Source organism: Triturus cristatus, chromosome 4_1 (genome assembly GCF_964204655.1).
Source record: "Triturus cristatus chromosome 4_1, aTriCri1.1, whole genome shotgun sequence".
Lineage (NCBI taxonomy): Eukaryota > Metazoa > Chordata > Amphibia > Caudata > Salamandridae > Triturus > Triturus cristatus.
In genome coordinates, this window is record NC_140585.1 from 1,133,343,262 (window position 1) to 1,133,367,805 (window position 24,544).

Sequence of the window (24,544 nt, forward strand, 5' to 3'; positions counted from 1 at the left end):
ACGCGCTGCAGAACCACAGCTCATAGATTTTGGCTGTCTGATTATGTGTGAAGGAAAACAAACAGCCTTGTCGTCTGCCTGAGGCAGGGTGCTTGGGAGGCGAGGCACGCACCTTGGCAAGCAGCACAGCGCAGAGAACAGAGGTAATAAAGTGAGCAGCGCCGCCCCCCTCCCTCGACAGCAGTAGGAACAACAGAGAAAACGGATGAAGCGTGTACAGGTAATGCTCAATACGGGGTTTTATAGCATTTCCTACGCATAGTTAGTCACAATCAAAGCACCTGGTGTACGTTACCGGTATTCTAATCGTCTAAGTCCCACTGTCTTTTGAAGCTCCCGGAAGTACTCGTATTTGTATGATTCCATGAAAATCGTGGGACAGGCTCTCAAATACTCAGGGTCAAGATAATTTACTTTTTTTCTCCAGTCTTTGGACATTTGGGGAAAATGTATTTTCAAGAGCTTTGCTGTACTCTCGGAAACCGGGAGAGTGAAAAAACATTCATTTCACTCGGCATAAGTGGAATGCATTTTCATGGAGCGCACGACGTCAGCGGTGTAGCCATCTGTAGTGCTGCAGGTGCAGTCGTACCGGGACCCAGAGCATTAGGGGCCCATTGCATCCAAATTCCATGGGCTCACTTCCCTTGCTTGCATCACAGCTCATAACACCCTTGATAACCATTGATGGAACTAAGTAACTACTGTCCTGGCAAATGATCCAGTGGAAGAGCCAAGGGGGGGCAGCAGGAAGTCGCCATTGTCAAAAGGTGCAACGAGAGGATTATTTTCATCAGTGGTCACGTTAAAACATCTCTACATCACTTGTGCTGGTTCCGTAGAGTTTAAACAAATGAACAAACTACAAGCCCTAGCTTCAGTTTACACTGCTCGCCCCAACCCCTTTGCCCATCTCCCACCCGTTCTTCTCGATGTCCATACCATGAGGCCTTGGAACGTAAAACATTTATCCAGCCCTATTGTCAGAGTTTCTCCAGTCCATGCTTTCCAGCTTTTGGTATTCCTTGCCTGGTGGAACTGCTGCTAGGAACATAGATATTTACAGAAGGCCTTTAAATTGCCAACGCTATTGGACACATTTAATTTAGACTTAGGACTTTATTCAGTCCTTGGAGGGCTTCCCACCAGGTCAGGAGAGGGATGTCCTCCTCATCCCAGGAAAAGACCCACCAGCCATATCTAGAGGACTACCATTTGGCTGTCTGCTGTGAAAGGAGCTGGAACTGTGGCATCTCCTTTCACAGCAGTGAAGCTTGCCACGCAGGAGCCATGTTTAAAGCAACCATTTGCAAACTTTTTTTGTTTTCAAGAAACAGCCGACCTCCCAAAGCGGGTGTTTGCTTCTTGACAGCCAAAAAGAAATGGCCCACGCATGCAGGGCAAGCTAAGGGAGTTAGAAAGGAACAAAACAAAGCCTTGAGGTATTCTCACCCCAGCTGCTGTCCGGTTCCGCCTCCTACCATGTCCACCTTTCAGACTGTCAGTTTCTCTATCTTATCAAGAGTAAGGCGAGCTGACCCAGGCGGTAGGTGAATTGATTGTCTAGATAGAGGGGGTTAGAGTAATAGTTAATCAGGCTATGTGAAGCACGGCTAATTGCCTGTGAGGGTATCCTGGCGCTGTGAGCTCTGCTGCTTCCTGGTGGGTTCAGTTGAACAGCCAGGTCTTGAGTCCTTTCCTGAATTCCTGAAGAGAAGTTGAGGTCGTGAGATGCATTCAAAGGTTGTTCCAGGTCTTTGCAGCAAGGTAGGAGAAGGAGTGTCCTCCACTGTTGCTTCAGCGGGTGCAGGAGGTGCGTGCCAGGCAGAGGGAGGCCGAGTGCAGGAGTCGAGGGGGCTGGTGGAAGTTCATGCGGTGGTTGGTGCAAGCTAGTCCCTGATTGTGCAGAGCTTTGTAGGTGTGGATCAACATCTTGAATTGACATCTCTTCTGATTCGGGGGAGCAAGTGGAGCTTCCTGAGGTGGGGGGTGAGCTGGGTCCATCTGGGGAGATCGAGGTTGAGCCGAGCCGCTTCATTCTGTATGGTCTGCAGTCTCTTCAGTAGGAGCGTGGAGATTCCTTTGTAAAGTGTGTTCTAGTCCAAGTCAACTCAGTAAGTGAGTTACAAATCTTGAAACATAGTTATACAAAATGGGTTTCCTTTATAAATTCACAAGTTCATTTGACTCTCTTCACACACCAGACTGAGATTCCTCAGTTAAATGAAAAAAACACGAGCAACAATCACACTTAATTTTCTAGGCCCTACTTAAGAACTTTTTCCGCTGAAAGTAAAAAAATGTTTATCATTCCTCTCCAGCAGCCGGGCTCTAGCCCATACCTTATTCCACCATTTAGATTTACAATTATGTGAAAACCTATACTGGCCATTGATCGATGTAATGGTACATGTGCAGACCTTATCTGCTAAGACGGACAGCTATTGACACCAGACATTTTGTGAACAACCAATGGGCTGATTTGGGGCTGCAGAGTTAAACAGGAAAAACTATTGTTTGTGGGCAGGGATATGGATATGTGAATATTAAAGCAAACAAAAATCTCCCTTCTGGAGGCTTGGGAGTATGCCATTAAAGGTTATCATTCTGATTCTTTGTTTTCAAGTAAATGGTGTGAGGAATCTTATGGGGATTTCCAACTCTTAGCTTCCCCTGAACCCGGAAATACTTCAAGTCATTTCCATATGCTCATTATTGTCAGGCATCCGGCTCCATAGTCCATTGTAGGTTAAGGCTAGAATCTCATGAATCAACTGTATGAATGTGCTGCGCAGTATGGGAGAACACAGGATCTCCAGACAATAGAAAATGGTGTGAATGGACGGTTTAGAAAATAAAATGTCATTTTAGTTCAAAATTTGCAATAGAATTTTTTTTTTAGTCTGAGGACAAGAAATATTTAAACTGGAAATGAAGCTATAAAAGATCAAATAGTGAAGAACCTGTCCTTCTGGGTTATGCCCATTCACCACCACACGAGAATATGAATAATCTCGACAGACCCGTGGGTTGACAGATACCTCTTGAGACCTGAAGAAACATAACTAATTAGAGATCAAGGGCTAGACTTTTATGTATGTGAAAAAGGGCTAAAGCAATTTTAAGTGGAGTACAAGCAGAAAAGATAGTCATTGTTACATTAGTCTCTGATACTCTGAGGGAACCATAGAGAAGATATTTTTTTAATTCACAGAGATGGTTCTGGTAGTTTAAAGGAGTTCCAAGTGCATCAGGATGTCTTGTGCAGAATTATCTACACAATCAAATCTGATCACAATTCTTAGGACACTTTTATGACAATGAAGGGTGCAGATATGGCTATAGCCCATATTGGAGGAGAGTTGTTTGAATTACTGAACTTCCAATTCATGGTAGACTATGTAACTGGGAAGCAAAATGTAACTGCTGACTGTCACTTCCGCACTTGATTCTGAGAGAGAATTAAGTTGTTGAGTATTAGGTGAAGAGCAGGTGGCAGCTGGAGAAACAGCAAAGAGTAAAGACTCATTGAGCAGCCAATGAGATTGAGGGGGTCAGGATTTAAGCCAGATAGGAAGGCTAAGAAATCAAAATATGATATGATAAATTTAAGGATTAGTTAGTCAGAGTAACACGGAGTTCTCAGCAAGAGAACTGCGACAAACGTACATGCACATGAGTGCATCATGGTCGGAGCCTGACTAAAGGGACATTTCGGTGATCGGTGACTTAACCCGTTGTGTGCTTATGACGAGGCCAGCTCGTCATGAGGCACAGTGGAGCTGTGCTTATGAGGAGCGGGTCTCGTCATAACGGTCGTGCTCCGCCCACGCGCGATTGATTCCCCGCCTGTGCGGGAAAATCAATTAGTGGGCGGAGTCGTGAAGAGCTCAGCTCGTCATGAGCACAGCTCCACTGTGCCTCATGACGAGCTGGGCTCGTCACGAGCACAGCGCCGCCGCCGCCCCCGCGCCGCGGGGGTAACATATACTGTGCCATCTGAATGCAGCCCTGCTCCAATAAGGACACTCTTTGAGGAGTCAGAAGTGATGCTCTCTTGTAGTATATTAACACCAGCTGCAAATGGCACCCCCTGCAAAAAGGAAACAAGCATTTGCAATGCAACAGGTCTCGCATCAGTTAGAGTTAGAGCTTTTAGCGTTGCAAATAATAATGCAACAACAACTGTTCTAATTTTCACTAATGCGAGACCTAACTGTGCCACTATAATCCCATTATAAAATGAAAACCACAAGACCCAAAAACGTAAAGCTTAAGACTTGTACAGAAGGAGTGGATCTGGGAAGCTTAAAAGTTCTGGAATAGAAGGGAGTGTATGGGGGCAGGGGGGTGTGTCTGGTTAATCAGCAAACGAAGAAGAGAAAGGGCTCGTCTGAGATCTGAGCACAGAAAAGCGAATGAGGGTAAAGCGCACTTTATTTAACAACAAATCCAGCTATGTTTTTCATGTTTGCACAACTGGAATTCGGTAAAATTACTCACCGTTTGAACACACTCATATCCCTCGCACAGGAACACGTCGCCGCTCTGAAACGTCATTGTCAGTGCCCTCTTTCTCCCAATTCCGTCTTTGTTTCTGTTTTTCGAACTGAAAAAATGAAGCGCCACTGAGAGCCTGTAAAACAGAGAGGAGACGCCATGCGCGTGCACATCGCCTGTCCGTGCGCGCACATGGTTTGTCTCCCTTCGCTAGGAAAACCGACAACAATAGTCTCGCCAAGGCGAAAGCAGCGCATGCGCTGCGTTCGCTAGCCGAGACCTAAAAAAGTATTTACAATAAAAAATGTCCTTAGTTTTCTTTTGTTCTTGCAATGCTGGCAACTTATTTCTGCCTATTCCAATGGCTGTTTGTTAAAGCTTTTTTTTGAGGGGGCATAAACAATCGGAGGATTAAGGTTGGGAACCAGTACCTGTATCATAACACTAGCAGCGGCCAGACGCTAGGGGAGAATCAACAGGTGCCAGATTCCAAGAGCAGGCTGAGGGATGCTGAGGTGGTAGTGGTGGTGGTGACTGGTGCGGAGACGATGCTGAGGTGATGCTGAATGATACTCAGGTCTTGCTGAGTGATGATAATGTGATGGTGTACTAGTGCAATGGCTATGCTGAGTGATACTGATGTGGTGCTGAGTGATGCTGTGGTGGTGCTGAGTGATGCTGTGGTGGCTCTGAGTGATGCTGTGGTGGCGCTGAGTGATGCTGTGGTAGCGCTGAGTGATGCTGTGGTGGTGCTGAGTGATGCTGTGGTGGTACTGAGTGCTATTGTTGTGGCGCTGAGTGATGCTGTGGTGGCCCTGAGTGATGCTGTGGTGGTGCTGAGTGATGCTGTGGTGGTGCTGAGTGATGCTGTTGTGGTGCTGAGTGATGCTGTGGTGGCCCTGAGTGATGCTGTGGTGGCCCCGAGTGATGCTGTGGTGGCCCCGAGTGATGCTGTGGTTGCAGTGAGTTCATTACACTGTGCTTAAAAACTGTTGTGTAAGGGGAGCTGATTTCCGTGTGAAGAGCTATAATGCTCTTGGTTCAAGTTTGCGCTATAATTATGGGGGACAGGCAAGCGGGTGTGGCCTAATGTAATGTAATCGGACAATATCAGGTGAAAGCACTACGTATTCACAGCTCAGGGAGTGCTTCTTCTTATGACAAATCTCCTAATATCACACCCGTTGCGGCTAGGGGTGCGGATGTTAGAACTGGGTAACTAGGTTAGAATCTCGGCTCAGGCGCAGCATCTTGTGATTCCGTGCAAATCGCTTCGTTACACTGTACTTAAAAACTGTTGTGTAAGGGGAGCTGATTTCCGTGTGAAGCGCTAGAATGCCCTTGGTTCAAGTTTGCGCTATAGCTATGCGGGATAGGCAAGCAGGTGTGGCCTAATGTAATGTAATCGGACAATATCAGGTGAAAGCACTACGTATTCACAGCTCAGGGAGTGCTTCTTCTTGTGACAATCTGTCTGGTTAATCAGCAAACGAAGAAGAGAAAGGGCTCGACTGAGATCTGAGCACAGAAAAGCGAATGAGGGTAATGCACACTTTATTTAACAACAAATCCAGCTCTGTTTTTCATGTGTGCACAACTGGAATTCGGTAAAATTACTCACCGTTTGAACACACTCATATCCATCGCACAGGAACACATCGCCGCTCTGAAATGTCATTGTCAGTGCCCTCTTTCTCCCAATTCCGTCTTTGTTTCTGTTTCTGTTCTTCGAACTGAAAAAATTAATCGCGTGCTGAGAGCCTGTTAAACAGAGAGGAGATGACATGCGCGTGCACATCGCCTGTCTGTGCATGCACATGGTTTGTCTCCCTTCGCTTGCAAAACCGACAACCATAGTCTCGCCAAGGCGAAATCAGCGCATGCGCTGCGTTAGCTAGGCGAGACCTAAAAAGAGGAAGAAAACTTAAATCCTTCCCAATAATGATGGGAATTGCAGGGGTATCAGCCTCTGGATTGCCGAAACTTGGTGATCATAAAGAGGCTCTTGTTACTGGGCCTCCATGGGGTTCATGTCAATTCCAGTGACATATGGGTTTCACAATCTGGGAGAGAAATGAGAATCTCAGAGGACAGAAAATGCTAGAAGGCCTTCTGCTGTACACTCAGGCTTCCAGTGAGTCAGGTAAATGGACATAAGGACGCCATGGCAATCTCTACTAAAAACCTGGGAAATCCATCAAGGGAAAGGTGCCATGTCAGCTGGAGCTGAGCAGAGTCTCAAGGGTTTGACCTAAATATTAGCTGTTTGAACCTTACTTTGATAATCAAGAAATTGTATGGATTTCTCCTCTTTGTGGTGTGGAAGACTGCGTCTTTCAGATCAAGGCACAAAACCAGTTTACATCTCTAGTTACAGGAGTCCTGGGAATCTAAATAAGCATCGCACATCTTTCTATTACAAGGAATGTTTTTAGATCTCTCAAACCCAGAAGGAGTATCAATATCCCATTTTGCTCCTTTCCCAGAGGAACATGTTTCCTATTCCTTTGGTCAAGAGGTTTCTACCATTTGCGGCAAATGATGATGAAGATAGAATCTGTCAATTAATTTGAGCTATGAATCACGCAGCTTAGAAATTAAAGTCAAGCAAACAAAGAGTATTCCTTATTCCACTATTGCGAAGTTTACTGATCTGAAAAGGTCTTTACCAAACCCCAAGAGCAGGGAGAAGAAAGGGAAACTTTTACTACCCATTTCCCATTATTCCTGTTCTGCGGCCTGCTGAAAACGTACCTGTGCATACAGACGTATTGTATGATGTGCCCAATGAAATCCAATAGCAGTTGTCTTTAGAAATACCGTCAACACCTTGAGATACAGAATATGACTTTAAATTAAGGTTGTTTAGTCTAAGGACTCGGTTTTACATTGCTGTGTCCAATAGAAGCAGGGGAGGAAGCATCAAGGGCAGCAAGCTCTTAAAGGACCCTCTGGGATATCAAAATAATGTAGTCGATATCACAGAAAAACAGCGTGGCGTCCAAAAAAAAAAAGCAGTAGCATATTGTCTGACAGATATGAAGGCACACCTCCACCAACCTCAATCATGAATACCTTCTCAGCTACACCTTACAATGCAGGAACAAGACTGCCTTACATATTAAATTGAAGAACACATGGTGCTGATCATGGCTGATGTGGGCTGAACATACCAAAATATTTAGACAGCAAAAAAGGAATGGATGAAAAGCTTCAATCAAACTTTATTATTCAGGTAAGTATTCATTCCATCAATCTTATAATTTTTTAGCGTATCTGTACCTTTAGAGAAAGAGGGGCCAATCATATGCCAGTTAGGCTTAGCTCTCATGCAAAACAGGCAAAGCAACCCATCCTGTCAGGTTATTACCCCTATGAATAGGAACACAAGCTGTCCAAGTCCTTTTTTGGCTTTAATGGGTCTCAACTTTGAAGTGCACCTCTAGCCCTATATCATAGTGAGCTTGAGACTAATGTCTTGTAATACATGCAATTACCACCTAGGACAACTCATTTAACAGCAAACAAGCAATGAAGCATTGTCAAGGTCTTTCTGAAGTCTAAAGCCACAACATCCTGTGTGCATCCTTGATCCCAGGCTCAAATCATATGGTCATTTGATCCATTGAGGCTGCCCATTCAGGCAGGCAGTGTTTAGCCATCTCTATGCTTCCACCACCATGTCCTATCATTCAGCACCATCCCTGAAGCAAACATTAAAATGTGTATGTGTGCAAATTAATATATTCAGTTCTGCCTATGTTGGGTGTTACACAGTGTGGCACTGAAAAACTAAAAATGTTATGACCGTTGTTGGAAAAAGAACATGTGAAGATCTATTTGCCTCGAAAAGCAACAGGAAGAAACATTTGAGAACTCATATTGGTGATAATTGCATCAGCACAATTATTAAAGTGGTGAGAATGTTTTAATCAATGTGTAAAAATAAGTAAAAGGTATATGCTTATCAATTCTATGCGCTCCAGCACTACTAAGCGTGTTCAAGGGTGTTCACAGGTGATGTGGCTCACCTTCCTCAAAATGAGCAATAATCTTTAAACGGGAAGTAACGCTCACTAAAAAGAGAAAGACATGGAAAAGGCAAATACCTGTTGCAGTGGCATTGTTCATGTCATCTGAAGACAAGGTCTTCTGAAAAGACAACTTTGCCTGCGTTCGCCTTCTCTCATCCGGTGAAGAGTGTGCAATCATATCACCAGCAAGATCTTGCTCTTCAAATGCAAATGTTTGTTGTTCTTTATCTAGGACCTGCCCCAGTTCTGGGACAGACTTTTCTCGGTCATCACGATGCTGCTCTATGGTCACTTCCAGTTCGTGGCCTGCAACCTGCTCTTCGGTCACTGTGTCTTGGTCACCACTTAGTTTCTCCTGTTGCTCAGGGACTTCTTCTTGGCTTGTACTTTGTTTCTCAATTTCTCCTGAGGTCGGTTCCTGATCATCCGATTGAATAGGTTCAGCTGCAACAAGAGATTCCTGGGGCATATCTGGTTCTTCCTGTTGCACCAGAGGTTCTTCTTGTGCTGCACTTGGTTGCTCCATTTCTTCTTGGGTTGGTTCCTGATCGTCATATGTTAATCCGCCCTCTGCAAAACTAGGTTCATGTTGTGTGCTTGGTTCTTCTTGCTGCTGGGATGCATCATTTGGATCTATGTGTTGCTGTTCCTGTTCTGGCTCCTCATCAATACTTGGTTCTTGTGCAAGTTCTGCCTGGACTTCTGTTTTCTCATTAACAATTGTGTTAGATGTTTCAGCCACTAATGTAGGCTCTTCCTCCACGGCCTCTTCGTCCATTTTTGGGTTACTTGAAGATAGTGTTCCTGGATTCTCCATGCACCTTAAATGAATAAAACAAATAAACAACCATAAGCAAATAGACCACACTGTCCACCACAATGCACTGTTACAGAATTGTGCTTAACGCACGATACATGCTGAGGAAAATAATTTAAGGCCGTTTGTTTAATTTTTAATATGTATAATTGTGATGTTTTTAATTGCGATTCTTACCGAATTGCAATTTGGAAATTGTAATTCCTAATGTAAGAAAACGTACAAATTTTAGATAGCGATTCCTAATGGTGCTCAAATTGACCTAACACATGAATATTAATGAGGTAAGTCGCAATTTGCCACCCATTAGGAATCACAGCTATCACAGGGATGGCGGCCTGTTGAGGTCAGTGGCTACCGGACTACTGTGATTGCTTGTTAATAAAGCAATAATTTTTTAATGCCACCCGTTTTCCTTGAAGGAAAACAGGATGTGTTTAAAAAGAAAAAAATGATACTTTAAAGTTTCATTTTTGAAGAGTAGGCAGTGGTTTTCATGCTGCATGATTCATAGCTCAAATTAATGATATCTACGTTGTTTAATTTCAAAGTAAAAAGGCCATAGAAGTTTGACTATATACAACGAAAAAGGAAGTCACTAGAACTTCAGAACTCAGGCATTGCACATCATGTGGCTAAAGTAAAAGCAATAATTAAGCCACAAATACACAGTACCTTTGATCATATCAAAATTAGTTAAGTAAACAGGTGGAGTCAAGGATTCAGAAGTGGTAGGAATTGTCTCACAAATACTTACCGCTAAGCATGGGCGCAACAATTGATGGCGCTTAGAAGGAGCCAGAAACGGCCCGTGATAGTCTCCCGGGAAACTTTTGCGTTTCGGCTATCTCCTATCTAGATTCTAATTTTGCTACAATCTTCGGGCCTTTGATCGTGTTACCAATATCACTAGATACCATATCTCGGCGATCTGGAAATTGGTTACCCCGCCCTACTATTGTGAACGTTTTATTTGTATTTAGATCAGGTCCCCTTTGGAAATTCTTTAAAGGCAGCACTTGACATAGTTTATGCCCCCTGTGGCATGCAGGCATTTTTTGTCAGGCATGACCAGTTGTATCCTGATGATGATCCCCCTATTCTGTTATGGGATCGAAATGTCGTAAACTTGAGTACTTTGACTCCACCTGTTTACTTAACTAATTTTGATATGAGCAAAGGTACTATGTATTTGTGGCTTAACTATTGTTTGTATCTAAGCCACATGATGTGCAATGCCTAATTTCTGAAGTTATATTGACTTCCTTTGTCGTTGTAACTAGTCCTACTTCTATGGCCTTTTTTACTCAATTTTTGATTTAATAAACTCATATATTCCATTTGAAATTCACAAACATAGATTTTGTATCTATGTGTATTATTGCTTTGTAGGACCTATTTTGAAAGGGACCGTTGTTCCTTTATAAATATAACATATGTAAGAGCATTTTTGCAGGTGGAGTTTCCAACCGCAAAAATGCTTCGAACATATGGCCATTAGATTCTGAAGTGAATTGTTAAAATCTGGGATATGCATGATTCTCACAAATGTGTGAAACTACTATAATCCACAATGAAGCAGAAACTTCTAATTAGTTAGAATATATAAAAGTGTTCTAATACACTTAGTTTTATATCCAATGGTATTTCATAAAAACACTTAGTTTGTGTAAATATGCTGCAAGAATGCTAAGCAATAAAAAAAAAAAATGAGTATTCGGAAGGGGGAACCTACTTACATTTACACTAACTACACAAACAGCTTAGGTACAGTGTGGCATTGCTGCTGAGGACTGTTGCCTGCCAGCACGACATAGTCAAATTGGTTACGAACAAGTTCCCAATTGCTAAAGGGGTTCACCAGGGGTGTGTCCTTGCCCCGACCCTGTTCTCCCTCTTCATCAACAGGGCCGTGGAATATTACTCAAATCACCCAACAGATGCCCCCACCCTAGCTGGCTTGAAGATACCCCTGTTAATGTTTGCGGACGATACTGGGATATTATCTAAGACCCAGAGAGGGCTGCAGACAGCCCTTACCAGGTTCGAGGAGTTCTGCCACAATCATGACCTTGAGGTAAATGTGGAGAAGACCAAGTTTATGGTCCTCCATAATCGCAAGGCCATTAAAGGGAGTGTCTTCATGAATAATGTCCAGCTAGAACAGACCGATGTTTTTACGTATCTGGGAATCACCCTAGACAGGAAATTGAACTGGAAATCCCAGATCGATAAGTTGGTTCTCAAACATGCCCAATTGACAGGAGTCCTTATGAAGGAACAGAGACTCTCCCATAAAAAATCAGTGGCTCCTGCCATAAAGATATATGAAACTAAAATTAGTACCTCTGTACTATATGGGGCGGAGCTGGGGGGCTTTGAAGATCTAACACCTCTGACTGCAGCGCAAAACAAGTTTGTGAGAGCTTTATTATGTCTTCCATCATCGGCTCCACTGATGCCTCTTTATCTTGATTTGGGCTGCAACCAGATTAAGGACATAGACCTGTGGCTTATTGGAGAAGGTCATGGGTTACCCCCCAACTGTCTCTGTACACCCAGGCTCTTCTTGAAACTAGGCGGGCTGACAGCTCCTGTAGGATATCCTGGTTGAGAAGGATAAAAGATACCCTGACTGACATGGGGATGAGCAGCTTATGGGAAAATCCCATAGTAACTCTTTTCCCTCAAAGAAAGAGTTTAAGATGGCCTATTGGAACATGGCTATGATGAAACGATTCTCATCCATAACGAGTCCTACCCTGACGAGGGATTTTCTGGAGAACAAACAAGAGTATTTGTACGAATGCTATTGGGATTTTATCACTGTACCAAAAGATAGGAAACTGTACCACCAGTTCAGAGTGGGTTCACTCCCAATCAAGTCTTTTACATGCAAAGGGCACCCCCTGAATGAAGACAATTGTATTGCATGCCCATAATGGAAGGAAACAATAGCACATGTTCTGTTTGTCTGCCCTGCTTATAAATCCCCCCGAAACAGATGGCTTAAACCAGTCTGTTAAAATTTTGGCACTAGGTCGGGCACAGAGGCACTAAGGATTCTAAAGTCAGATACATGTGAGCCCATAGCGATAGCTCTCGCTAAATTTCTGGGATGGATGTGGACCATTTGTGCAAAAATTACAAGGTCAATGCAACAGTGAATATATTTTTTTTTTATTACTTATTGATTATGCATTTGGATCTTCTCCCCACAACTGAGCTAGTGTTGTTACTCATAAAATCATGAATGTTCTCCAAGATGGTATATTAACGGCTTTATGTAAATCATTTTTATTCTGCTTTTATTATTCTTATTGTTAAATGTTTTATACTTGTGATCTAGCATGTTATAAATTTTAGTATATGATGGAATGCAATGGTTTATATTATGAATTTTTAGATGTTTATCGATGTATAATGTCTTTAATGATTTGACAATCGAAATAAAGACCAATTGACTTGACTTGACTCAAATTGTTCACTGTAGATAGTCATCACAAGCACTGATTGTGTGAACGCCATGTCTTCAGTGTGTGCATTTCCAGTGCACACTTCAAGAGTTCCTAATGTGGCTACATGTGCTTCCGATACACATGGTTAAGAGTTACCCAGCAAGACACACCCAATGTATACTTTCAAGGTCTTAGGCGGACAGCAGGCCAGCTGCACCAGGTCACAATATGCAGAACACTGATTAGGTTGTCACAGCTTTGCTAAAATCACATAGCATGGCATGCCTTCGTAGAATCCCAATCAGACTAGATGAACAACAAAAGGGTGTCCAGGTCTCAGGGGTGGCAGTCATCAAGACTCCAAGTAGAGGTTATCAGGGCCGGACGGGATCGCAAACCAGCCCTGGCAATTACGTCCGACATGGGGGGACTAGGTCCGGGCGGGAACACTGCTTCTCCGCTTTTGTTACAAGGGCCTGATTTTGCAGCACTGCTGGAAAATCAGCCCCCACTAACAAAAACAGCCCCCACCCTTCCGGCCTACTGGGGAAACGCCCAGTGCCCGCTACAGCCAGTTCAGCCCTGGAGGTTATGAATATATCACATTTGGTGGTTAGCTCTAACTACAGCGCACGGATGTCAGGATGGAGGATTAGCATCTAGGGCAAGCCAGGTTAAAACAACGTTTCACTTCAACAATATTGTCAGGCTGGGAGTTATTAATTTAGCAAGGTTGTACACTCACCAACTTAATAAACACACTGTGGTTATGCCTCAACACAGTTCACACTGAAACTTAGTTCACCCCTGGAGCTGTGCCGAGAGAGAAATAATGAGCCACTAGACACCAAAACAATCAAAATAGAAAAATGGAAACGAGATATATATTTTTTGTAATTTTAAGGCAAAAAGTACCACAAAAACACAAAGTGCCAATGGGAAAATTTTGTTTGAGTTTGTCCTGGACCTAGGGACAATTTCAGGCCAACCGTGACTGCACTGGGACACCGTGAAAAGGTTTGGAGGACAAAGTCTTACTGAGGGGCAAGGTCTAAAGCTGAAGCCGGCAAGGTTCCCTTGAAGTCGGATAAATCATCATCAAGTTTCTAGGAAAACTGCTGGTATTGGTGCCAAAAACTCAGCGTGGGACAAGGCAGGATTTCTTAGATGTCGAAGCTGCTTTACTGCTGAGATTGATTTGCCATCTTGCTCTAGTTTACGGTTTTATATCTAGACTTAGTCACTTTTTGGTTCTTAAAATCCACCAGCGAGACAAGGCTGGAACCTTTAGCTCCACCAGATTTGAAACATTTACTGTGAAATCTCTCTGACCCAGTTTTCAGCACGGCAAAAAGGTTGGAGTGTAACGAGACGTGTTTTCTTTCCCACTGAGGGTGCGCCCTCCCTGGGATGCCTTGACACCTGGTCCTGTTCCCTTATTAATTCGACTTTTCTCCAACTGCTGGGAAAGTTCATCAGGGCCCTCCTACAGATCTCAGGGTGGCCTTCTATGTACCAGCTCTCTAGCCAGGCATGTCTCCTGCAGTGCTCAGTTCACAGTGGTCACCATGGCCTTCTTAGAGTCAGGAATCCTTATGCATTTTGTGTCACTGGAGCAGGCAAACAGTAGATTAACACTTGACCATTGGAGAGCAGCTCCAGCCCATGGGTGTCAGTAATAGGAGTCCAAGTGTCTTCATCTTCCAGTAGGCAGACAGAATATTCTTCTTGAAAGAGGCTTTCTTCAGAGGAGGTGGTGAGATGCCATTGTTATGACAACAGGTTATGCCTCTCCCCCAGATGGATAACACCTCATGACTACTTGTTGACAAACGTCCTGCCTTCCTGGTCCTAAATGCCAAGCCAATTTCTTTCTGGAGCTGGGTCATAAACAGCTAGCTATGAAAGTGTATTTAAACTCTGGATTAGGGCTAAGAGCAAACTGCTTCTAAATACATTTTCTCTCAGACAGCACAAGGTACATTTCCTACTTTTCCACAAACTTCTCCAAAATTTAATTTCACCGCAAAATTATTTTTTTTGTAGTGTACCTGAGCCACACTACTAGTATGCTCCAACTGCATGACCAAGCACTCCCTTTAGCACTTGAATTTCACAGGGTGAATTAAACATAAGTATATGATACTATGCAAAAAAACTAAGATATGCAGCGAAAAGCAGAAGTGTCAAGCACCTTCATAGCAAGAGATCAGGCCCCAAATATACTTCCTAAACCCTAAGCGCTATCAATACAGTTCACTTAGGGGCTACCGCCAATGTTATTCTATTGGAGCTCTGCGATGCAACTGAGCCAAAGCAATGATTCTCAATGGATGTTTCCACATCACAATATGATAGCTGAATCAGTGTTTTCAGAGACACATTTCAAAGACAGGCGTTCCCAGTGCTACACTTCAAAGTCAAAGCAACAGAACCGTGTTTGGTGAGGAGAACTAGTTTCAGTATCTGGTGCTATTTATGAGGTTTGGACACAGCCACTAAGAAACCTCACTCAGATGCTCTAGACTACCCGCAGACCCATATCCCAACGAACCAAGTGCCTGGTTTACAAAGTTTTTAACCAGTCTCAAACCATCTAATTCACTAAATCAAAGAGTTAAAAACCAGTAAAAAGCTTTTTGAAATGTACTAAACCCATTTAACAACTCAGAAAACCTTTTCCAAATCGCTAAATAGGATTAGAAATGGTTTCCTTATTTCTATTGAGAAGGGGCGTATTTTGGGTGACCCTCACAAATAGCGTTGCCGACCCTGATGTATCAATAATTTGCAACAGTAACTCTGGTCACAAATCATTCAACTGTTACTAACTCCCATGTTGGGGTGGTAATTGATTCGCATAAGGGAAGGGCTCCCCTTGGGACCCCAACCGCTTAAGGAATCATGTGGTTGCTTCAGGGAGAATAGGCAGCAGTTCAAGTGATCATGCCTGCTCTTACTGAAGTTTTCCAAAACACAAAGTTTTTTTTAAAGCAAGCCCTGGTTCCCTAAAAACGCTCTGACTGCTTTAACAAAAAAAAAAAGGTTTTCAATTTTGGAAAGCAATCCCAGGGATGGTGGTCTGCTGTGACTTGTAGGTCCTCACACTTGTGATTGTTTGTAGCTAATCGCACTGGGTCACAAATCGCGATCTGCTCATTGCTCAGACCGCCTGCATTGCTGTATTTTGTGATCCAACCTAGGTGCCGATTCCGATCCGTTAAAAATATTCCCCGTACGAATCGTATCCGGATTTTTTTACGTACGAATCGTACAAGTCCCGTACAAACTGGCAAGTACAATTCGTATGTTAAAAAATCCATACGAATCGCATTGGGAAAATGCCCCGACACGTCCTCGGGTCGGAAAAAGTGTCCGACACGTCCCCGGACAGTTTTACGTACGAATTGGTAAACTGAAGTCCGAGCGCGCAAGTACGATCCGTCCCGTCCGTCCGAATGCACAACCGTATGGAAAAAACACCGTACGGAGCGAACTCCCATAGCAACCATGGAGACGTCCAAACATGTGCCCGCATACGCGCCGAACACCCCCCCATGTACGCGCTGTACCCCCACCCCACCCCACCCCGTAGGTACGGAGCGTACCCCCACCCCCGTAGGTACGGAGCGTACCCCCAGCGCGTAGCGCTGGGGGTCCGCACCGTACCTACGGGGGTGGGGGTATGCTCCGTACCTACGGGGTGGGGTGGGGGTACGCTCCGTACCTACGGGGGTGGGGGTACGCACCGTACCTATGGGGGTGGGGGGTACGCACCGTACCTACGGGGTGGGGTGGGGGTATGCTCCGTACCTACGGGGGTGGGGTACGCACCGTACCTATGGGGGTGGGGGGTACGCACCGTACCTACGGGGTGGGGGTACGCTCCGTACCTACGGGGTGGGGGTACGCACCGTACCTACGGGGGTGGAGGGTACGCACCGTACCTACGGGGTGGGGTGGGGGTATGCTCCGTACCTGCGGGGTGCGGTGGGGGTATGCTCCGTACCTACGGGGGTGGGGGTACGCACCGTACCTACGGGGGTGGGGGTACGCACCGTACCTATGGGGTGGGGTGGGGGTACGCTCCGTACCTACGGGGTGGGGTGGGGGTACGGTGCGTACAGGTACGGGGCTGTGGTACGGAGGTGGGGTACGGTGCGTACATGTATGGGTGCTGGGGTACGGTGCGTACATGGGGGGGCTGGGGGTACAGTGCAGACGTGTAGGGATGGGGGTACGGTGTGTACTGTGCCCCCTTTTCGTCATGCATCGTGGCGTACTTAGCTTTTCCGGCACTTTTTGGGTCCCGTAAAAATGTTGCCGTGCGAAGTGTTGTGGGTACGAATCGTACTTGCTGATCCGTAAAACGCTGCCTGACTCCGTGCGAATGTCGCGTACACGGTGTCCCGGATCGGACTTGTGGGTATATTTTAGCCGGTCGGTGTTTTTTTTTACGAATCGTACGGACATGGTGTTTCTGTACGAATCGTACTTGCGGGTTTGTAAGGTGGTTTTCCCGGGTACGAGTCGGACGGAGAAAACGCTCCGTCCGACGGTTCGTACCCGGGTTTTACCGGATCGGAATCGGCCCCCTAATAGTATATAGTTAAATTTGCAAAATCACAGTGCATTCGTAAAAACGTTGGTGGGCATTGTGCAACCACTTTTTGGAACTATAATCTTTGTACATCAGGCCTAAACGGCCCACCCAAAACGGCACAAAACAAAATAATCTACTTTTAATATTTTTATTGAAAAAACAAAATGTTGTTGGACGGCAGTCAAAACCAACAGCGGCAGTCCACCACATTTTTGGTACCTTCAGATGAACCGCCATGATATTGAGTGCTCTGACAGTACAGAGATCCTTGCTGGGTCAGTGGCAATCTCAAAATCTGAATTAGGACTACGTTGGAAATTCGGTCTTAATGGGGGATCAAATTACCATATTTCAAGAACCGTTTGGTCTAGAATTCCAACTGTTCTGGAATCAGAGCGAACTCTTCTGAGGGGCCAGTAGGTGAGGTCAAGGAACCCTTAAGACCTTGAGAGCAAAGGGAACAATGCAGGCTCAGTAAAAAAAGATGCTCACTGCTGTTGTGGACATCCCTTGGGTCCAGTTGATTTTGTGTTGTAAACTTTACTTTCTGATCCGTTGACTAGGAGTGACCTTGTGTCTCAAAGGCAGATGCATTATTTTGAGCTGGTCCGTACAGGTCCGTTATGGCAGCTGAGCTCTGCACTTCACTTTCGGTGCATCATGTGTCCTTACAGTCACTGTCCGAAGGCTCACATGGATAAGCAGGTCTTCCTCTCCATAGAGTTCAACAACAGCAACACTACCAAAGTATTGTCTGGACTTAATCCCAGTCCAGGTTCAGACGAGATGGACCATACAAGGGTTCCCCTTGATCTCCTTGGGAGCATAGCCACATCTTGAGGACAGTTTGATTGTATAGGACCCAATGCTTATCCTTGCTAGATGACCACACCTGACCAATCAAGATACCTACACTTTTGAAATTATGGAGGATTATCCAATCCTTGAGGAGCCTGACTCTGAAGTTCTGCCTGGGTAATGAAGTACTACAGAAATTACTGGGCTTGTATGAACTTGTTCTCTTGAAGTGGTTCTTGCCCTCAGAAAGGAAGCTGGCATCTTAAAGAATGCAGATCTTGGAAGGAATATTGGGTAGGAGTAAGAAGTAGAGAACTGTGGGTAGTTCCCAAGGTTAGGTAGAGAGCAACTCCTGTATAGAGCACCCTACAACACCCGCGACACTCTGAATTTGCTCACCTCAAATGTTTGCTTTTCTACCAAAGTTTTTAAGCCTAGGATTAGTCACATTGCCATCCACGACGAGATAGAAAGGGCCATAGGGGCATATTTAGAAGGATATATCGCCACCAGAACGTTACTTCCAGGGACTTTTGTGGCTTATGGCCGCCTTGTAAATGAGGACCTTTTACATGAATAACACAGCATGAAAGGGATATGCAGTGGGTGTTGCTGTGAGTATTCCACCACAACACCCATTACTTTTGATACTGCCCCAGATTTACAAAGAGTTGTAAATCTGAGGCAGCTCCAGAAAATAACGCCATGCAAGAGCAGGTGTTAGAATTGCAAAACGAGGAGAAATACAAGTATTTCACCTAGTTTTTGCTTTTTCAATGTGTGTTGCATGGGGAGCTAATAAACAATGGATTTAGGCCCAGATCTCTGTACTGGGGTGAATGTATGACATTGTTCTGCATTCTGTCCATCAATTGTTCTTTTTGCATTTGATACCCCGAGTGAGATAGGTATGCCCAGACGTGGGTCCTATGCTCTCCATGCCACTCGAGTCAAGATAGCCGGGCTGATGAGGGGTGAAACCCTAAAACCGGTCCTAGGATGCTTGTTTCCAGTCCAGGGAGGACCTGGCCTGGCAGTTCGGGCTGGACTTTTCCTATAGGGAGCAGGGTCAAGACAGATTTGCATATGGCTGGGTTCAAACTGGAATGGCACGGCAAGCAAAAAAACGATGGATTTAGGCCCAGATCTCTGAACTGGGGTGAATGTGTATGACATTGTTCTGCATTCTGTCAATCAACTATTCTTTGTGAATTTGTCACCCTGAGGGGGACTGGTATGCCCAGACGTGGGTCTCATGCTCTTCTTGCCACTGGAGTCAAGCTAGCCTGGCTGATGAGCGGAGAAATCACAAAACCGGTCTTAGTATGCTTGTTTCCAGTCCAGGGATGACCTGGCCTGGCAGTTGGGGCCAGACTGTTCCCATAGGAAGCAGGGTCAAGTCTGATTTTCATATGGCTGGGTTAAAACTGGAATAGCATGGGGAGCAACAAGAAATGATGGATTTAGGCTCAGATCTCTGTACTGGGGTGAATGTATGACATTGTTCTGCATTCTGTTCATCGATTCCTTTTTGCATTTGTCACCCCGGTTGGGACAGGTACGCCCAGATGTGGACCCCATGCTGTCCATGCCACTGAAGTCAAGCTAGCCTGGCTGATGAGGGGTAAAACCCCGAAACCGGTTCTAGGATGCTTGTTTCCAGTTCAGGTAGGACCTGGCTTGGCAGTTCGGGCTAGACTGTTCCCATAGGGAGCAGGGTCAAGACTGATTTGCATATGGCTGGGTTCAAACTGGAATGGCATTGGCAACAAATAAACGATGGATTTAGGCCCAGATCTCTGTACTGGGGTGAATGTATGACATTGTTCTGCATTCTGTCCATCAGTTGTTCTTTTTGTATTTGTCACCCCAAGTGGGATGGGTTTGCCCAGACGTGGGTCCCGTGCTCTCCATACCACTAGAGTCAAGCTAGCCAGGCTGATGAGGGGTGAAGCCCCAAAACCGGTCCTAAGATGTTTGTTTCCAGTCCATGGAGGACCAGGCCTGGCAGTTCTGGCTGGACTGTTCCCATAGGGAGCAGGGTCAAGACTGATTTGCATAGGGCTGGGTTCAAACTGGAATGGCATGGGGAGCAGAAAAACGATGGATTTAGGCCCAGATCACTGTACTAGGGTGAATGTATGACATTGTTTTGCATTCTGTCCATCAATTGTTCTTTTTGTATACTCCACTACGCCACAGAACTGTACAGCCCAGCAATCTACTCTGCACCTCTCTACTCTACGCCACTGCACTCTATGCTACTCTACGTCACTGCACTCTACACTAATACACTCTACACCGCTTTACTCAAAACCAATGCACTCTATGCAACTGCACTCTATGCTGCTCTACGTCACTGCTGTCCTTTATGCCACTTCACTCTAGGCCACTCTACTCAACTTTTCTACACCCCACGTTACGACACTCCACTCCATGATACTCCACTCTATGTTGCTCTACACCATTAAGTTCTGCTCCACTGACACTCAATGCACAGCACTCTACTCCACTCTATGCCATTCTACAACACTACTCCACTTTACACCACTCTGTGCAACTCCCTCTATGTCATTCCATGCCACTTTACTCCACTCCATTCTATGACATACTACTCCACTTCACCAATGCCACGCCACTCTATGACACTTAACTCCACTCTACGCAGCATCCTCTATGGCTCTCCACTCTGCTCTACACCACTTCGCGACACTCTATGCCACTCCACTCTATGACACTCTACTCAACTTTGGCACTGTGCTCCACTTTACGCCACTCAACTCTATGCCCTTCCACTATATGACCCTCTACTCCCTCCAAAACACTGTGCGCTACTCCATTTCGCTGCTCTCTTCTCCATGCCACTCAACTCTACTGCACACCACTCCACGCCACTCTACTCCACTTCACAACACTCCACTTCACACAACTCTCCTTTACCCTACTTTTAGCCATGCTGAACAGTAGCCACTCTGGTTTACAACATGGCTAAAACATATTTGCAAAGCCAGTAGCTCTTGCATAGGCGAGTCCTATTGGCTTTGCCAATGCTTGTTCTACTGGTTGTTTCCCCAGGAGCTGAATTTTGAAACCACCCCTTCATGTCTTCTCACAGACTAATTAATTGACACCAACTGTGTTCAGCATAATGCTATGCCAATTAAAGTTAACATAAGGACGTTTCCGGTTCTTACACACATAGTTCATAATTATCTCATTATTTAAACACCCACGAATCCGGAACAGGCTGTATATGAGTCAGTGGCCGCCTAAAACCATCAATGGCCAGTGACCCTCTGCTGGGTACACCATTTCTTGCCGAAATGCTCCTGCTGTTGACAAACGCAGAGAGAGGATGGGGTCTCACGGCTAGACTGCCGACCTTGGAGCTGGGAAACCAAGGTCCGAGCCTCGGAGTCGACTTCAGATCCTGTGATTCTGGGCAAATCAAGCAATCTCCCGGTGCCTACCCAAAAAAAGAAAATGAATGGGTCCTTGTGTAACTTAACTACTGCTCATGCAAAGAGCTCCAATAGCTTGGGGTCGAGTTCGCGCTATATAAATCTGCAACAAAAAAAAAATACATATGTATGGTACTAAATGATAATCTTGCAAACGTAATATCGCTGCTACCAGTCAACACCACGTGTAAGCTTGTCCTCAAGTGTCTCTGCTTAGGTTGCATAGATCAAGGGTTATAGTAACACGAGCTAGGTGGTACTAACATAAATACAAATTGTGTTTTTGTTGGGACACTTGTTAACAGAATTGTTATGCCCCGCGTACACTTTGCAAATCCCCGCCCCACCGCCCTCCTTGTTTTCTGTGTGCATTACTGCTTGTGTGCTAAAAGGCCACATGAATATGCCAGTGCGACGAATTCAGGGCTTTGTTGAACTAAATGGTGTGGGTGGGTTTCCTCGTCAAAAGGTTGCTGTTTTAATTAAACGTAAATCCACATGACATCGCTTGCTGGCGGAGTCGATAAATCAACGGAGACACACACTTTCAGGGGTAATCCTTGATTTCTAAACAGCACGCCATGCCGAGGATGGACTGCCACCTAGTGGCCACTGGACAGAACCGACAAAAGATGAAATATCGCAACTTAATTCATAAATGCACTGTCCAAAACAAATCCATCCTGGGAAAATTAACATTTCCTGCTCAGATTCATGACCATGGCCACAGAGTAAACGCCACCCAAGACATGAGGAATTGGTAAAGGTAAAAATTTGTGGAAATCTAATCAGCCTTCTTGTTTGCACGGCATCATACATTACAGCTCATCTCTATGTGAAGAAAGTAAACAACGACCCGACATGAACGTAAAACTTAATCCCAATAAAATAGACATGGATTGTGCAAGATGGCGCCACAATTAGTCAGGGAAACCATAGGGGTAGCTATTGGTGGCATGCTTTGTGATACCTATGGTACTGAGACTGAGTGCCCTTGATATGTCTTATAGTTCATGAAGGCAGAGGCAGGAGCAAAGCGAACAGGGTTGTAGTTTACTTTACAGGTCCATCAATGCAGACACCGTTGGTTGAAGGGGAAGGAACCTGCTCAACCATTACCAATAAATTGCGCAGAGAGGAAGGCACACATCAAAAACAGCAATGCAGCTCGAAACCGGATGCAACCTTTATACAAGGGCACTTACTCAATTCAACGTCAGCAGGACTCACCACTGAAGCCGACAAACACCACAAGACCGCCCTCCCTATCGCTCGGTCGGATCACCAATCAGTAAGGGGCCACAATTATCCAACCATTACAATTTCCAATATCGGAGGAGACGAGCATCCCGCAAACTATACAAACCCAGAACAAGACAATATAAGAATCAAGGCCACCGCCATGGAGGACACAGACAACCCGTCTTGTGCCAGGCTGCCCTGTACTGGGCAAGTAGCGAATATAAATCTTAGCAATGGGAGTACGGCAGAAGGAGCAACTACCCTAAGCCTTTCAAGAACCAATAACTGTGAGCCCATCAACTGGCAACAACTGGACAATCAAGTGAATGTCCTAATAAAAAAGGGAAAACACTGGAGTTCATACCAGTATATAGATCAAGAGGGGCATACGGCAAACTAAACAGAGGGAATATACTGCGGCTACTGTCGCACATACCTTCTTTATCAGAGGTAACTTCTACAGATCTGGACTCAGTGGAGTTTGTTAATCAGGCCGACTCCAAGGGAGGTGAGGCCACACGGACTACCTGGACACTGGCAAGTACGGCACAATAAATATTACGGGAAAGTTCGACATTCAGAAACTGGGGCATAAAGATCAAACCTATTAATACACCAGGCTACCCCGAGCCACTAGCCCAGCAGCGTGCAGATAGAAGGTCAATAAATCGGGCTAATATTCCAACGTTCGTATTGAGAAGGGCAAGAGGGTGCTCACCGGCAGCCAGGAGGCAGTCACAGGAGACACAGATATATCACCCAGAGTTCCCACAACAAGGAATTTGTCATGAGGGACCGAGATGGCCAACAAGGACAATTACTAACCAACCAAGAAACAATTGACAGATCAGCAAGCACAATCGACCAGGAGGCGAAATCAATTTATTACGAATATGCTCATGGAACATTAATGAGCTAAATAGAAAGCTTGCAGACCAGGACTTCATAAACTATCAAAGGTCATTCCACATCATTGCCTTACAGGAGACGTGGTTAACTGATCCGCCGCACTTACAAGGACACTTACGCTTCTTTTCACCAGCACTAAAAAAGGCAAGATATGGACATCTGCAGGGAGGTCTGGCAATATACGTGATAAATACATGTACAACCTCAGCTCATATAGTTGGGTGAATAACACCAGAATCCATGGCCATGAAAATCTCCACCTCAATTGGGCCATCGGGGAACAGGAACAAGGAAATTGAAGTAATAAACACTTATATTCAACCCAACAGGAAAATCAAGGATACAAAACAATTGGTGAATTTTGTAGAGCTCTGCATGAGTGAGATCAAAACACCAGATACAATACTCACAGGGGATTTTAACCTACATCTATTTGGCTCATCATTAGCGGAGGAAGTAATGATACAGAACCAGCTATGGAACATCCCACAACAGCGTAACAATTCATCGGAACTACCTACAAAAACCGGCCAGAGCCTCATAGAGGATCTTGAACATCTAAACCTCAGAGCTGTGAATGGTAGAAGCATAGGTGACACTCCTCCGGCATTCACTCATCATTCACTAACCAAAAACTCGACGCTAGACTATACGTTTTTGTCTCTAACACTTTTTAATGAAATCTTTTCATTCAGTATGGGTGACAAAGCCGACAGCGATCA

The 24,544-nt window shown here is 45.0% G+C and overlaps 1 protein-coding gene across 2 annotated transcripts in view; it reads right to left on the minus strand.

The window, feature by feature from the left end:
* Nucleotides 1–24,544, minus strand: part of IQUB (IQ motif and ubiquitin domain containing) — a 339,995-nt gene that overhangs the window by 261,741 nt on the left and 53,710 nt on the right. For both annotated transcript variants that reach the window (XM_085654193.1, XM_085654194.1), the window contains one exon: nt 8,610–9,355. In XM_085654193.1, the coding sequence (XP_085510319.1) occupies nt 8,610–9,351 (742 nt within the window). In that variant the 5' untranslated portion in view covers nt 9,352–9,355. The remainder of the gene's footprint in view (nt 1–8,609; nt 9,356–24,544) is intronic.